The sequence below is a fragment of the Dendrobium catenatum genome, unplaced genomic scaffold, assembly GCF_001605985.2.
Source record: "Dendrobium catenatum unplaced genomic scaffold, ASM160598v2 fragScaff_scaffold_621, whole genome shotgun sequence".
NCBI classification, from domain to species: Eukaryota; Viridiplantae; Streptophyta; class Magnoliopsida; order Asparagales; family Orchidaceae; genus Dendrobium; species Dendrobium catenatum.
This window is the reverse complement of record NW_021319083.1, coordinates 20,643,987-20,659,158: the sequence shown is the minus strand read 5'-3', so window position 1 is coordinate 20,659,158 and position 15,172 is coordinate 20,643,987. Positions and strand designations below refer to the sequence as shown.

At 38.0% G+C, this 15,172-nt stretch overlaps 1 protein-coding gene across 2 annotated transcripts in view; it reads left to right on the top strand.

Annotated features, from left to right (window-relative positions):
• Positions 1-231: 231 nt before the first annotated feature.
• The window catches only part of LOC110111479 (calpain-type cysteine protease ADL1), a 50,515-nt gene continuing 35,574 nt past the window's right edge, over positions 232-15,172 (top strand). The window contains exons 1-8 of one of the 2 annotated variants that reach the window (XM_028695250.1): positions 233-385; positions 478-777; positions 5,932-6,182; positions 13,026-13,208; positions 13,324-13,459; positions 13,676-13,806; positions 13,895-14,009; positions 14,104-15,136. In XM_028695250.1, the coding sequence (XP_028551083.1) occupies positions 650-777; positions 5,932-6,182; positions 13,026-13,208; positions 13,324-13,459; positions 13,676-13,806; positions 13,895-14,009; positions 14,104-15,136 (1,977 nt within the window). In that variant the 5' untranslated portion in view covers positions 233-385; positions 478-649. Of the gene's footprint in view, positions 778-5,931; positions 6,183-13,025; positions 13,209-13,323; positions 13,460-13,675; positions 13,807-13,894; positions 14,010-14,103; positions 15,137-15,172 lie in introns of both variants that reach the window. The other variant, XM_020843382.2, reaches the window with a different exon arrangement.

Here is a 15,172-nt window from a genome sequence, read left to right as displayed (position 1 = left end):
GTAATGAGGTATTTTATGATAATATCACTTTACAAAATTAAAATTGATCTGATTATCCATATTTTAAGGAGGAGAATGTCATAAATTCAGTTAATACAAATTAAAAAACACACCACAACTAAAAAAAAGTCTCACTATGATTAGTTTTTTACTTAGAAAGCGTAATTAGTGACTTATTAGCTGGCCCTCCTCTACTCATCAAAATTTCTCAGTGGCTCCGGCCTTCTTAAGAGATAAAAGTTGAAGAGAGTCACGTTTGCTTCCCACGGTCTTTCTCATGAGGGTTCTTTAACCTCGAGACCTCTTGCCACTCCGTTGCACTTTTCTGATTTCTAGGGTTTCCAGGTGGGGCAGACAAAGCGGGCTTGATCTCTGAACTCCTAGGGTACTGTTTCTCCCTTATTTCTTGGTGATCTTCCTCGCCATTCTAGGGTTCCGGAGCGTTAATCGAGATTTCCACTTTCTTTGGCGCTTTAGCTTTCTACTCTTTAATCGGAACACCTCTACGGTCGTTTGGGCATTACTGTTTGTTTGCCTGGATTTCCTGTCGGCCACCTTCAGGAACGAAATTCAGAGGTTTTCATTTATATTTGGGTGACGCTGTTCCATTATATGAGGTAATACAAGAGGCTCAGAGGAGGGAAGGGCCATGGAGGGGGAGGAGAGGCATCGGGCTGTACTGGCGTGTAGCCTCTGCAGTGGCCTTTTCTCTTTATTCAGTGCCCTGAGCTTTTCCATTCTTTTCGCCGTAAATTGGCGGCCTTGGAGGATTTACAGGTTAGGATTCCTTTCCTATATCGTGTATTTTAAAAGAATTTCCAGTATCGCCTCTTTTCTTAGTGCCAGTGAACTGCATTACGAGATCTAAGTACTGCATGATTGGCGAAGCAATTTACCTGGATAGAAGTTTAGTTTCATGGCTGTGCCCGTCTTAGTACTATCTACTACCTGTGTTTTAGCACCCGAGTTTGCTACTTTTAAGCGTTTGCATTTTGTTTTGTGAACTGTCTGGTTCCTACAACTACCAAGATGGTCTCCTTGTGTTTCAAATGGATTGGTTTTTAAGATATGGTATCCAACTTCAGATCAACCTTTGGAAGAGTTTAGTCGCTCTTAATTAACCTGTATTCACAACTCTTTCCTATCAGTTTAGTTTCCAAACTTTTAAGGAATATAATTGCGTACATGTTTGAAAAGGAGGTTTTGTCAGGCATAAAAAAAGCCTTCATCAATCATCAGGATGTTTGCAAGCCTTTCTCTACTATTTCCTGTTCTCATTCTTTTCCTTTTCTTCTTATTAGATGCTGCATTTGGTTTTAAATTTAGCTTCTGTAAATCAGTGTGCACAAGTTCAACCGATATTGTCTTTGCTTTTCCTCAAATTTTCTTTTATTTTTTCAACAATTGACACTAATTAACCTCTAAGTTATGGGTTCATCTTCACAGTTTTTTTTATGCCCTAGCTGGTTTATTTATTTTCTATGGTGTATCTTCTAGAAGTGCTTCATCTGGCTTTAACCTTAGATTCTGTAAATCAGCATGCACAAATTCAACCCATATATATATATATATATATATATATATATATATTAGCATCCTTCCATTTTTATATATATATATATATATTGCGCTTAAGCATCCTTCCATTTTATCACACATCTTTGACATTATTGAACCCCTCACCTTTAGGTGAATCTTCTTCTTTGTGTCATAACCACCTACTTTATTTTCTATTGTGTATCTTCAGTTGGTGCTACCTTAACACTCTATATAATATAGTGCTTTACGATATGTTTTGTTTTAGTTTTCATCTCATCCATCTTAACTTGTCAACTTTTTTCCTTCTCAACTTTGGGATTTGAAGAATGATGTTGTAAGTAGGCATATAGTTTTTCTAAGAAAAGCATGATGAGGTTTTCAGGGTAAAACATCTTTCTTCTGTGGACATAATTGTTTTTGGATTTCAAATTTACTCTTGATAAATTCTATATGTATTGGAGAGCAATGCTATCTGGTTTGGCAGGACATTTCTTCCCTAGATTACACCTTATTATTTGCCAAGACTGTAGTAAATTTGTCATAAGGTTATCAATTGTTCGCCTTTAGCCATGTCTTCTATTTAGAAAATATTATAAATGACCGTTCTTTATTATATTTAAATGAGAATTTGACTCATAACAAATCATAATGGAGAAAAATGATTCATGTAGCCGACCCCACGTAGTGGGATAAAAGACTTGATGTTGTTATTGTTGTTGTTGTCGCCACGTCTTATGTTTATTTATTTTTTATAGTTTCCTTCCATCCAATCCACTTGTTCATCCTTTTCATACCTATGAAAACCCTATAATGATGATCAAGTCCTTCATTCGTTTCGTTGGCTTCATATTGCCCACGTCCTATACATTTATAGCCACTGACATTAAAACTATGGGTGTCAAAATTTGACTAGACTTGAAAAAATTTGAGTTTGGGTCAACTCGTTTGCCATACTGGTCAGGTTTGGATTGACCCTGATCACCGCGTTCGCAATGAGCAAGCTCCCGTCGCCGTCTTTATGTTTGATAATCTGAAAGAGGAAATATCCGACGGATTTATAGAATTTGGCCGAATAAGCGCACGAACGAAAGAACCAAAGCAAGATAGATACCTTTGCAATGACTACGCAAGCTTCCATCGCCTTTGGTCGTTTTTACGCCCCAAAGAGGAAATATTCGATGGATTTATGGGATTTGGCCGAATAATCGAAAGAAAGATATCTACCTTTGTAGCGAGAAAGCTCCCATCGCCGTCGTTAAATCCGGAACTCGAAAGATCCAGTGGATTTACGAGATTTTTCCGAATAAGCGCTTTAACAAAGCAAAGATAGCTACCTTCGTAGTGATCATCTGAACAGGTGAAAAGCTTGCGTTCGGGTTGGCTGGTCAATTCGGGTTGACCCGAACCCGAACTAGGTTAGGTTTGGATTCTCGAGTCTTTCCATAATCGGGTCATGTTCGGGTCAGATCAGTTGACAGCGGGTCAAGTTCGAGTTGGACCCGAACCCTACCCGAAGACTCGTTTTGACACCCCTAAGGCCCTAATTAAAACCATGTTATTGTGAACTAATTATTTGTCATTGTCGCCCTTTTATCCCCTTTTATTGGCAATTGATTTTTACCAATGCTAGTCATTTTGGGTTTCTGTGCAGATATTAAAAGGAGTGTTGTGCAAATTTTTTTTTTTTGGATTTCAGACTCAGAAAAAAGATAAAAAGAAGCATTAATCTGTCCAAACCTGACATTATGATACATGCGTGAATTCAAATACCCAGTCGTTGAAAATATGAATATTATGGCGTTATTTTTTTTGGTGTAACAAATCATTTGTGTTTTTGAGTGAGCAATAGACTGGCTTTTCCTATCCCGGACCATAAGGAAAAGTTGGCAACTTGTACTGAGCGCATAACCTATTATAAGCAACCTTAAAAAATATACTCGCACCGAAAAGTCCATTTGCCAAATTTTGTAATCAAACTTGGTGCTCAGACGCATCTATGCACGAATATGTAGCACAATGATATATTTTGTATATATTTGCAAAATCTATGTTTTTTGAGTTTTTGACTTTTTCATATGCATCATGCATCATTTTCATGACTTTTTAGTGCATTTCAATACGTTTTAGTAGTTATTAACTATCATAGGTTGATTTTCTTGTATGAATAGAGATTGGCCAGCTTAAATTATTGCATTTTAACCAATGATTTGATTTTAATGTTCTAGGGGTTCGTACTTTTAGAGCATGCTATTGAGTTTGTGACATTTTTCTACTCTTCTTCTTGCAGTACGTTTTTATCGCTTTATACTTGATATATTAGTAAAAAAATATCTTGATTAGGCACGAACCTCAAAGCAAAATTGAGTTGTAAACTTCAAAAATTAAGTCAGAGACCATCTGAATTCTGATATCAGCAAACTTATTGTCAAACTGAACGTCTCGAAAATATGAACCTAATGACACCAAATTCGACTCAATTCGAGCCCAAATGAGTCCAAATCAAAGACCCAAAGCGCATTTGGATGGTTCAAACCATAATTTGAATTACCAAACGATTTCCAAACGTGACATGCTTATAGTCGAATCGAGTGGCTCAACGAGACGAATCCAATGAGCCCAAGATCGCCAAATTCTGATATCATTAAGACATACAAATGATCAATAAACGATCGACGATCAAGGGGATCAATATCGGTTGTCCATTCAAGCCACTTCTATTTTGACCTTTATGCTCCACATATTTATAAGCCATGTCATTATAAAAAAACTATAAATAACACCCACTCTTCTCATGAGGAAGGGGGAGAAGACGGAAAGGAAGGGAGGAGTTTGGGAGCTCTCTTGCCATCGACCGCTGTCGGACTTCCGCCCGTTTGTCAACCACCTCCAGAGTTCTTCCCAGCCACCGTGGGACTTCCGCCAGTTCGACGACCACCACTAGAGTTCTTCCCGGAAACACTGTTGGACTTTTGCTAGTTCGCCGACCACCACCAGACTTCCGCCAGTCTGCCGGCCACCGCTGGAGTTCTTCCTGACCATCGCCAGACTTCCACCAGTACGTCGACAACCGCTGGACTTCCGCTAGTCTGCCGACCACTGCCGGAGTTCTTCTCGGCCACCGCTGGATTTCTTCTAGACCATCGCTGGACTTCTGCTTGTCCACCGACCACCACTAGACTTCAGCCCGTCTGACGACCACCGTCGGACTTCTGCCCTTCCGCCGACCTCGGAGTTCTTCCCGACCACCGACAGACTTCCGCCAATCCGCCGAATACAATCCTTCCCACCAACTACAATCCTTCCGACCACCGTCGTCTAATAATGGTCCTCCTAACCTCCGCAACCCGACTATGGTCTTCTCGACCACTGTCATCCGATTACGGTCATCCCGCCTTCGACAACAATCTTTCGGTATTCCGTCTTCCCCCGACTATGTTCCTCCCGACCTCCGTCTTCCCCCGACTACGATCCTCCTGACCTTCGTCGCCCGCCGACTATGGTTCTCCTGACCTCCGTCGCCTGCCGACTATGGTCCTCCTGACCTCCGTCATCCGCCGACTACAGTCCTCCCGACCCCATCACCTGCGACTACGGTCGTTCCAATGACCATCATCGACTACGGTCCTTCCAACGACCATCTTCAACTATGGTCCTTCCGACCATCGTTGCTTTATTACGATTTTGTTGACCTCCCTCAATCGACTACGGTCCTTCCGAGCTGCATCGCTTGCCGACTATGGTCCTGCTGCCCAAACAAACATGTCAAAATTGATTCTTCCAATTCCCATCATGTAATATGATGTACATTTGCTACATTAGCCTAAGGCCTTCACCCTAAGGAAGGGCCTTAATTGTAATTGACTGCAAATAATAGTGGATTCATTCAAATTGGGCCAGACCCCGTGATTTTCCCCCTTTTCAGGGGTTTCCTCGTAAAAACTCTGGCGTCTCTTATGAACGCTACACCCTTTCTTTTATCTGCTTCTGTGCTGGATCTTCGTACAAAGCTATGACATCAAATTTTATATTTCTCTACCGCCGCGAATATTCCAGGACGCAACAATACTTATTTTTTTTTGTAAGTGCATGAATACTTTCTAATTTGGATATTCACTACCCTTATACTTTCATCTTGTTAGGGCGGTGTAATATCACACATTCACATACATGCATGCTAGTAGCTCTACACTCTTCTTCAGATATACTTGCAAGTTATTTGCTTACATCGATCTGAAGGCTCTCATTTTAGTTAGTTACTTGATTTATCTTGTAGAATTTTAGAATTATATGTTGGATTTTAACTCTTCTTAAAATTATTTTCTCTTTTGCCGTGGCGCTTATTGATACTTCTAGTTGTATAAATGTTTTTAACGTGTTTTCTTGACTGTTCAGTTGGATTTTTGCAAGAAAATGGCCAGAAGTTGTACAAGGACGTCATTTGAGCTCTCTTTGCAGTTTTCTTTCTCTATTTGCATGGGTGATTGTTCTCTCTCCAATCATGATGATTATCATATGGGGTTCTATCCTCATTTATCTTTTAGATCGAGATATCATTGGGCTGGCTGTTATCATGGCTGGTACAGCTCTCTTATTGGCATTCTATTCTATAATGTTATGGTGGAGAACACAATGGCAAAGCTCAAGTATGCATTTCTTACATTTTAATACCGTGAAATTTGTCTACTTTTGCATCTTAACTTCAAATTTAAAATTTGTATTTTTCATAAACAATAGTTAATGGGCACATTCCATACTCATTGATTTTTTATTTTATTTTATTTCAAGATATAATTCACTCATTGCTTATCTTTTATTTTACTTGTCAATGCATTCAAATTTTTTATGTGCTTGTTCTTACATGTTAAGATTGTCTTGGGAAGAAGAAAAATTGAATCTTTGGCCAGTTGATAGCATTTTGATCTTAATGTTGTTGGATTATGATTGGCCGCTTCTTCCAAACTTCTCCTGCCAGTCTTTTATATATATATATATATATATATTTACATGAAACGTTCCTCGTGACTTCACCTTCATATGATGCTGAAGTGGAACCTAAGTTTTGTGGTTGCTTGATACTGTTATACTGTTAAGTAAATCCCATTGATTTCCATCTCTATTTCTATACATGGATGCAATTGGGAGACACTGTACCAGGATTTTGGGGAGTGAGTATCCATCTATGTAGGAACCAGAAAGATTCCTTAGTGCAAAGGTAAAGAATTTCCATGTGTATCTCAGTGTTTATGTTGGTTCTCAAGTAAATAGTTATGTAGAACGGGAAGGACTAGCCATGATTAAAATTTGAAATTTGAAAACCTTCATAATTTAAAGCTTTGCCTATAAGGAAAGTTATAATTGCTTGGTTTAACTGATGTAGAATGGAGGGGGTAATAAGATTAAAGATCTAAAATTCCATCTCAAATTTCCCTTAATTAATGGATTTTGAATTTGAAATTCAAACAAGAAAAGAAGGGAGGGAAAAGATGAATTAATTATCTCCTTAATTGGGGACTTTAATTAGGATAGAGGAGGAGAGAGTGGTCGGCCAAGGTGAGAGAAAAAGGCGGATGTCCGCATTCGATGCATGTGGACCTTGCATTGAATGTGATTGGAAAATTAAATCTGAATTTAAAATTCAGAAGTGGAGAGATTGGGGGTGTGGGGGGGGGGGGGGGGTGTGGGGGGGGGGGGTTTCCTAAAATAAGATTACTAGTCTGGAAACTAAAATAGGATAACTAGTTCAGAAAGATTTTGAAATTCAAATTTATTTGAATTCAAAATAAAAGACTTTCCAAATTAATCATTGGCTAGATTAGGAAATTAATTATGAAGCAATTTGAATTTGGAAATCAAGGGGTTGTGGAGGAGAGGCCAGTGGCTATGGGGAAAGGCTGGATAGGCGGCAGGTGGGGAAAATGAGATTGAGCTTTGGGATCCGGCAGGTTGGTGGCTAGTGGTGGAGGTTGGGCCGTGGGCTAGGGTGGTGGGGAAGCGGATGGGTGGTAGAAAGCCGACAGTTAAAGGAGGAGGAGGAGGGTGGGGGGGTTAGAGAGAGGAATAATGGAAGAAGATGGCTGATGGAGAAAGAGAGAGGGAAATAAGATAAACCGTGAGCCCGGACACATCCTGCAACTGACGGGTGATGCGATGCCCTCACCTAGAGACTTCAATCATGAGCCCGGACACATCCTGCAGCCGGTGGGTATTATGCTTCCCTCACATAGGGATCTCACCAAAGTTCTTCCCAAAGAACAAGAGTGCAGAATTTTTTTTTATTAATCCATCATTGTCCAATACAATAGCAAGGGCCACTATATATAGGCCTTAAAAGAAACTAGAAGACAACTTTCACCATTTGGTCTTACATAAAAGAAGTCCCTTAAGTAAGGGTAAAAACGAAAAATGCATAATTAAATAAAAAATACTATTAATAAAATAGGATAAAAATTGGGGGGGGGATCTCGGTCGTCAATCTTCGTCTCTTCCTTTGATTAACGTCCATCGTCAGATGTCCGCATCAAATAGCCTGTCCTTGGATGATGCTGGATGCATTGATATCATCATCTGAATTCCCAACTCACAATTGTTGGAATGTCATGTACTCATGTTGTACATAATCCCGTTTAGTCCTTGTTCTTTCCTGTGCACCTCCAATATGCTGTGACTTAATTCTTGTATCAATTATAAAGAGATGGCATTTGCACGATTCTCTCTATATTTCTTATTTCTGTACGTTACCATTGTTGGGATGCTAGTGAATAATCAATGCGTATCAAGTAGTTCAAGTGCTTTTGTTCCTAATGCATCATTTGCTGGTACATTCATTTTGTAGAAAGTGATTGTACCAACGTGTTCAATACTGCACTGGAAGAAAATGGTTATAGATACATGGCAAACGTCTTCAATACTGCACTGGAAGAAAATGCTTTTAGATTCATGGAAAATAACTAAATTTTATGGTCATGTTTTTGAGAAAGTTGATTCTGCTATACAGTGGAAGTTTCTTTTGGTGTGTCGGGAAGTTTTTGATAGGGAATACTAGGATTCACAAGTGTTCCTAGCCAAATTCAGTAAACTGCAGCAATGTTATTGCCGTCCACAGCAGGAAAACAGCCAAAAAACAGAGAAAACAAGAGATTTACACTAGAAATCTGAGAGAAAACTCAAGAAAAGAATTTTATTCCACTGGACGATGAATAAAACAGCAAAGATACAATTGATCCTCAATTCGAGAGGAGGATCGTTCTCTCCCAAATCTCTAGACGCCGCTAGAGCCCAAAGAAACCTAAATCTAAGAGATCTCAAATTTCAGCCAAATTCAAGATACTCAAATCCTAGGAAAACCAACTAAGGAATTCCCTAAACAGTCCCTACATTCAAATTTCTCTCTTAAACCCCCAAAAAATCCTTCCTAAAATGCTCTGTTTGAGCGGTCGGCCCGCCCGATCTCCGCAGGAGTCGTAGATCCCGCCTGTTCGCGAATTGCCGGTCCCGTGTGGACCGGCTGGACCGGTCCAGTGGACTGGTCTAACAGTTTTTTTTTTTCCAGTGGAGCGGAAACTTTTCTTTTTATTTGTCTAGTTAGCCTGGTGCTATTATGTGCTGATATTCACAAAACGAGCCGTAGCATTCCATAAGAGTCTCTGGAAATATGCTGTGAATCTAATCTTTTAGTGGAAAGATGAAATAGCCATCTACTTGAGTAGTAGTGGGAAATAACCGCTCATACAGTTGGTGGGTTAGGTTGATATAATTCGTGTTATTCAAAAGGTAATTGCATGTTCAAATTGAATTGAGAGAACCCAAAATGTTTCTGCCTTCCCTTTCTTACCCATTCCACCTGCTTGATTGTACCCACGATATTTCAACTTCTCTCCTAAGATAATGTGGAAAAGAAGTAATTGACAAGATGTATGCCACAAATTTGATTTGTGGATCCTATGAATCTGCTATTCCTGCACAAGAGTACTACATCTTTGCGATTTATGCACTAATGTATGGTTAAGCTAAATCATGAAAGATATAGCTATTGAAACTTTGGCGAGCTGATGTGTTTATTAAAAAAAACTTATGCAGGGTCACGACAAAAGTTGAATTTTCTATAAAATATTGAATCTGTTGTTTCTTCATTAAAGCAAGAGTATCATGAGAGGCTTTGAATTTGCCACTTGTTCGTTCTCATATTGATTGTGAATTGACATCCCTAAGTAAGATTTAAATAGAGATCCACAAATAAATGCGACTAGTCTACCCACCACTTTTTTTTTTTCTTTTGCTGAAGTGCTCTTAACTGGCACTTGGATGTGCTGGTGGTCTTAGGGATTTTGGGATAAGACACAGTTACTGTTAATAGCTTCAATTACAATTTGATTATCGAGTAGTTTTTTTAAGGCACAACTAATCACTTATTGGGTTTATATGATATTGTTGGGTTCTCTGCTGCTTCATTTAGTCACTCCACAAACATTATGGCTCTTGTATAAGTGATGTAATGGCAGATACTGAAGGAAATCAGTGGTTTGTTCCAGAGCACTTCCTTTATGTACTGATGTAATATTGTATACTACAATAACTATGCTACTATAGTTTAATACCATACTATACTATACTATAATACTATACTATAATACCATACTATAATACTATACTAATACTATTATACCAAACTAATGCACTATAACTATAACTATATTATACTTCTACTATATTACTCTCGGCTGTTTGGAGGTTTGTGATAGGGTTAGGTGGCAGGTGGGATTTGGGATTGGGCTAGCCGGCGGTTGGGGTGGGGGTGTGGGGAGGAGAAACGACAACTTATGGTGGAGAGGTGATTGATTGATAAGATCGGCGCCTTGGTGGCGGGCTTGAGGAGATGGCGATTTAGGGAAATAAGGAAAAACAAAACAAGGAAAAAAAAAGATTAAACCGTGAGCCTTGGACTCTTCTGAAGACTGATGGGTGATGCGTTGCCCTCCACCAAGGTACTTCAAGCCACGAGCCCAGACCCATCTTACAGCTGGTGGAAGCTCCGATTCCCTCCCATAGAAATCTTAACCAAGTTCTCTCCAAAGAACATAAGTGCAATTTTTTTTTTTATTAATAATCCATCATTCTAATACCAGAGCAATGACCTTTATATATATAAGCCTCAAAACAAAAGAAATTAAAAAAGACAACTTTGCCCCTTGGGCTTACATAAGATAAGATCTTAAATAAGGGTAAAAATATGAAATGCAAAATTAAATCAAAATACAATTAATAAACTGAGATAAAAAAAGAGTGATCTCGACCGTTGATCTTTGTCTCTTCCATTGAGTAACGCCCACTGTCAGATATCCGCATCACTATAACTATACAATACTCATATACTATATTATATTACTACTACAATATATGATACTATACCATACGATACAATAGTACTACTATACTATAGTATTCTACTATTAATATACTATTATACTAAACTATACTACACTACTACTATTGTAACTATACTACTATTATAACTATACTACTATACTATAACTATACAATACTACTATACTATTCTATATTATACTATAATATACTATACTATATTAAATCTATAACTATACTATACTACTATATTATAACTAAACTATACTACAATAACTTTACTATCCAATTCTACTTATATACTATACTATACAATATTACATCATACTATACTACGCTCATAACTATACAATACTACAATGTTTAAAATATATTATAACTATAATGTAGTACTACTATTCTATACTATATATATATTACACTATACTACTACTATTATATACCATATAACAACACTATTCTATATATACTACTACTATTCTATACTATATAATTATACTATACTCTATATACTACACTATACTACTATTACTCTATATTAAATATACTAAACTATACTACCACCACTCTATACTATAAAACTACTCTCTACTATATATACAACACTATACTACTATTACTCTATACTGTATAACTACACTATACTATATATGCTACACTATAATACTACTCTATATAACACTACTACTATATACTTTTGCTCTCTTCCCTTCAAACTTAAAAAAAAATGCTTCCCGAAGATTTGGAAGAGGTTTGGTTCCCATGATCCGTCCTCTAACGCTATCCATGTTATTGTTTAAACCCATCAAGAATTTGAATATTCTTTTTGTCTCAACAATCTTCCGGTGAAGTGCGTGATCTTTCGAGCATTTCCATTGATACTATTCAAACATATCTAATTATTGCCGATAACAGATTAGAGTATTAAAATATTGAGTTAGCGTCAGGTCTACTTGTCGGTAGTCGTGAATGATGGTCTCAATTGCAAATAGCTCGGAAGTGTTGCCAGAACTTGAGTAGGTCTCTTTAACGGCCTTCCATATTTCTTGTGCCGTCTTGTATAGAAGAAAGTTCCCACCGATTTCTATATTCATGGAGTTGATGAGTCAAGACATGATCTGATGATTCTTTGCATTCCTTTTTTTGTAGAGAAGATCGGTTTGCGGTGGTATAGGGGCTTCACCAGTGAGATAGTCCTCTTTCCCTCACTCTCAAATAAACATGCTCACTGATTGAGGCCATTGCAAAAATTTTTGCCTATTAAATCTGTGGTTTGTGATGAGAGGAGGAAGAGAAGAGCTATCTGCAGATCTAAAGTTTTCGATGTTTAAACTGGTAATATTTGGGTAAGAGGATGAGATCTTGCTATCCATGGACATGGTTGGGTTTCATAGGTTGAAACAGAAGATTAAATTTGGGCAAGGGATACCGGTGCTTGAAGAGAGGCTATTAGCAGGATGATGGAGAGTTACCGCCGGCACAAGGTTGGAAGAAAGGGAGGAAGGTTTGCCGCCAGCACTCAGAGAAGGCTTAGGATTTTCTTAAGCTCTGATGCCAGGTAGAAATTGTTTAGGTGGAATTGAATTCAAATTTTATTCCTTGGAATATATATATATATATATATATATATATACACACTCTCTCTCTCTCTCTCTAGGAGAATAAATAGAAGAAGAAAAACATTTAATATAATTAATTATAATAAATAGAAGAGAAAGTCATTTAATCTAATTGATTCTAATAATTATAGCCCACGGATCTTGAAATCAATCCTATGGATCTTTGTGTCAGAAGAGGAAATCTCCAACTGTAGACCACGGATTGCCGACCTGTCCAAGCCATGTGCCCCTCATTGCCGTTTGATTCAACAAAAAGGAATCACACTTTAGCTTGATAAACACTCTTATTTATGGGCTAATCATGTAACATGCCTGGAACTTCTGAAGCAGACTTTCTAATGATTATAAGGCAAATCATATTTCTGAACATAATTTTGGAACAATTTAGGTTAAAATTTCTTTTTTCATGAACCTTTTCTGTAATTTGATTGTGGTTTGTGCTCGATTAATTTCCATTACCATTTAGAACATGGAAAATTCTATTTTGACTTGTGATTTCGTGTGTAGGGGCGGTAGCTTACCTTCTCCTGTTGGCGGTATCTCTTCTTTGTTCGTATGAGCTTTGTGCTGTTTATGTCACAACTGGCGTGAGTGCTGTTGAGCGTTATTCACCATCTGGATTCTTTTTTGGCGTGTCAGCAATAGCATTAGCAATCAATATGCTTTTCATCTGCAGAATGGTTTTCAATGGTGAACATTTTTTCTCTTTTTTTTTTTTCTTTTTATAAGCATTTCATATTTATGCTTGTTCCATAAAACTTAAAATTTATCCTTTTCTTTCGTGATGCTAACTTAATGGATGCAGGAAATGGATTAGATGTTGATGAATATGTAATGAGGTCGTATAAGTTTGCATATTCTGATTGCATTGAGGTGGGGCCTTTTACTTGTTCGCCTGAGCCGCCTGATCCAAATGATATGCAAATGCGAAAGTCAAGCAGGTGGTTTAATTTTCCAATTTTTTCTTGTGCATTCTAACCTTTAAATGTAGTAGTTACTTGATAGTTTTGTGGATGAGAAATTATTATTTAATATGTTTGGTTTAATCCTAGCTTTTGTCAATTCATAGGAACTTGTTGTAGAAGTGGCCAACCAACCAGATTTTTAGTTATTTTTGCTTGATTCTTTGTGATAACCTGGCTTACACACTTTTGTAGGGTTTTGCATCTTGTCCTTCTTTACCTTGGGTCACTGGCTGTACTTCTTGCTTACTCCTTATTGTATGGTTTGACTGCGAATGAGGAACATTGGTTGGGTGCAATCACATCTTCTGCTGTGATTGTTCTTGGTATGGAAACTTATATTGAGTTTATGTATGCCAAGTTAAGGCAGTTTCGTTCATATATTTCTAAATGTTTCTCTTTTGCTGGTGTCAGACTGGAATATGGGAGCGTGCTTGCTGGGGTTTAAGCTTCTTAGAAGTAGATTTATGGTGCTCTTTGTTGCGGGGACATCTCGGATTTTTCTTATCTGCTTTGGGGTTCATTTTTGGTTTGTGTTAAGCTCTTTATTTGTTCCTCTCCATTTCTGCATATACTGCGGTATTAGTTTCATTTATTATTCACATTTTGTGAATATTTTTTAGGTATTTGGGACATTGTGCTAGTTATGCTGTTGTGGCATCGGTCTTATTGGGTGCTGCTGTTTCTCATCATCTCTCTTTTTTGAACCCGTTGGCCGCAAGGCAAGATGCTCTGCGGAGTACTGTGATTCGGTTGAGAGAAGGGTTCCGGTGGAAAGGACAAAGCAGCTCCTCTAGCTCTTCTGAAGGTTGCGGTTCTAGCGTTAAAAGAAGTAGCAGCAGTGTTGAAGGTGGACAACATTGTAATGCTATTGAATCCATGTCTAGAAACAACTTTCATTGTGTTGGTGATGGTAATAATTCAAATGTTCTTCTGGCTCGTGCCAACAGTTGCCGGGAAGCTACTAATATTGAAAAAAGCTTAGATGGTGGAGGTCCTAGTGTAACACTGCGCAGCAATTCTTGTAGCTCTGTTATTCGGGAAACTGATGTTAACATGTCATTTTCTGCTAAACATCTTGGTCAGAACAACTCACTTGTTGTATGTTCTAGTAGTGGTTTGGAAAGCCAAAGTTGTGAATCCAACGGTTCGTGCACAAACTTAACAAATCAGCATGCATTGGATTTTAATTTAGCTCTGGTCCTTCAGGATAGGTTGAACGATCCCAGGGTTACATCAATGCTGAAAAGAAAAGGAGTGCTTGGGGATCATGAATTAACTGATTTACTTCAAGACAAAGGACTGGATCCACATTTTGCAGTACTTTTGAAGGAGAAGGGTTTGGATCCCAGGATTTTGTCATTACTGCAACGGAGCAGTTTAGATGCTGAAAGAGATCATCACGGTGCAGATGACATTGCTGAAGTTTCAGACAGAGCGGACGTGACCTTACCCAATCAAACTTCCATGTCAGAAGAGCTGAGACGGGATGGGTTTGGGAGTTTGCTGAATATTTCTAGATTTGTATTGAATCAATTAGCCAGTACTCCACAGCGTGCCTGGATTGTCTTAACATTAATCTTCATCTTGGAGACAGTAATTGTTGCAGTTTATAAACCTAAAGCCATTAAATTAATTAATGCCACTCATGAGCAGGTAATGGGACTCGTTTTTTTTTTTTTTTTTTTTTTT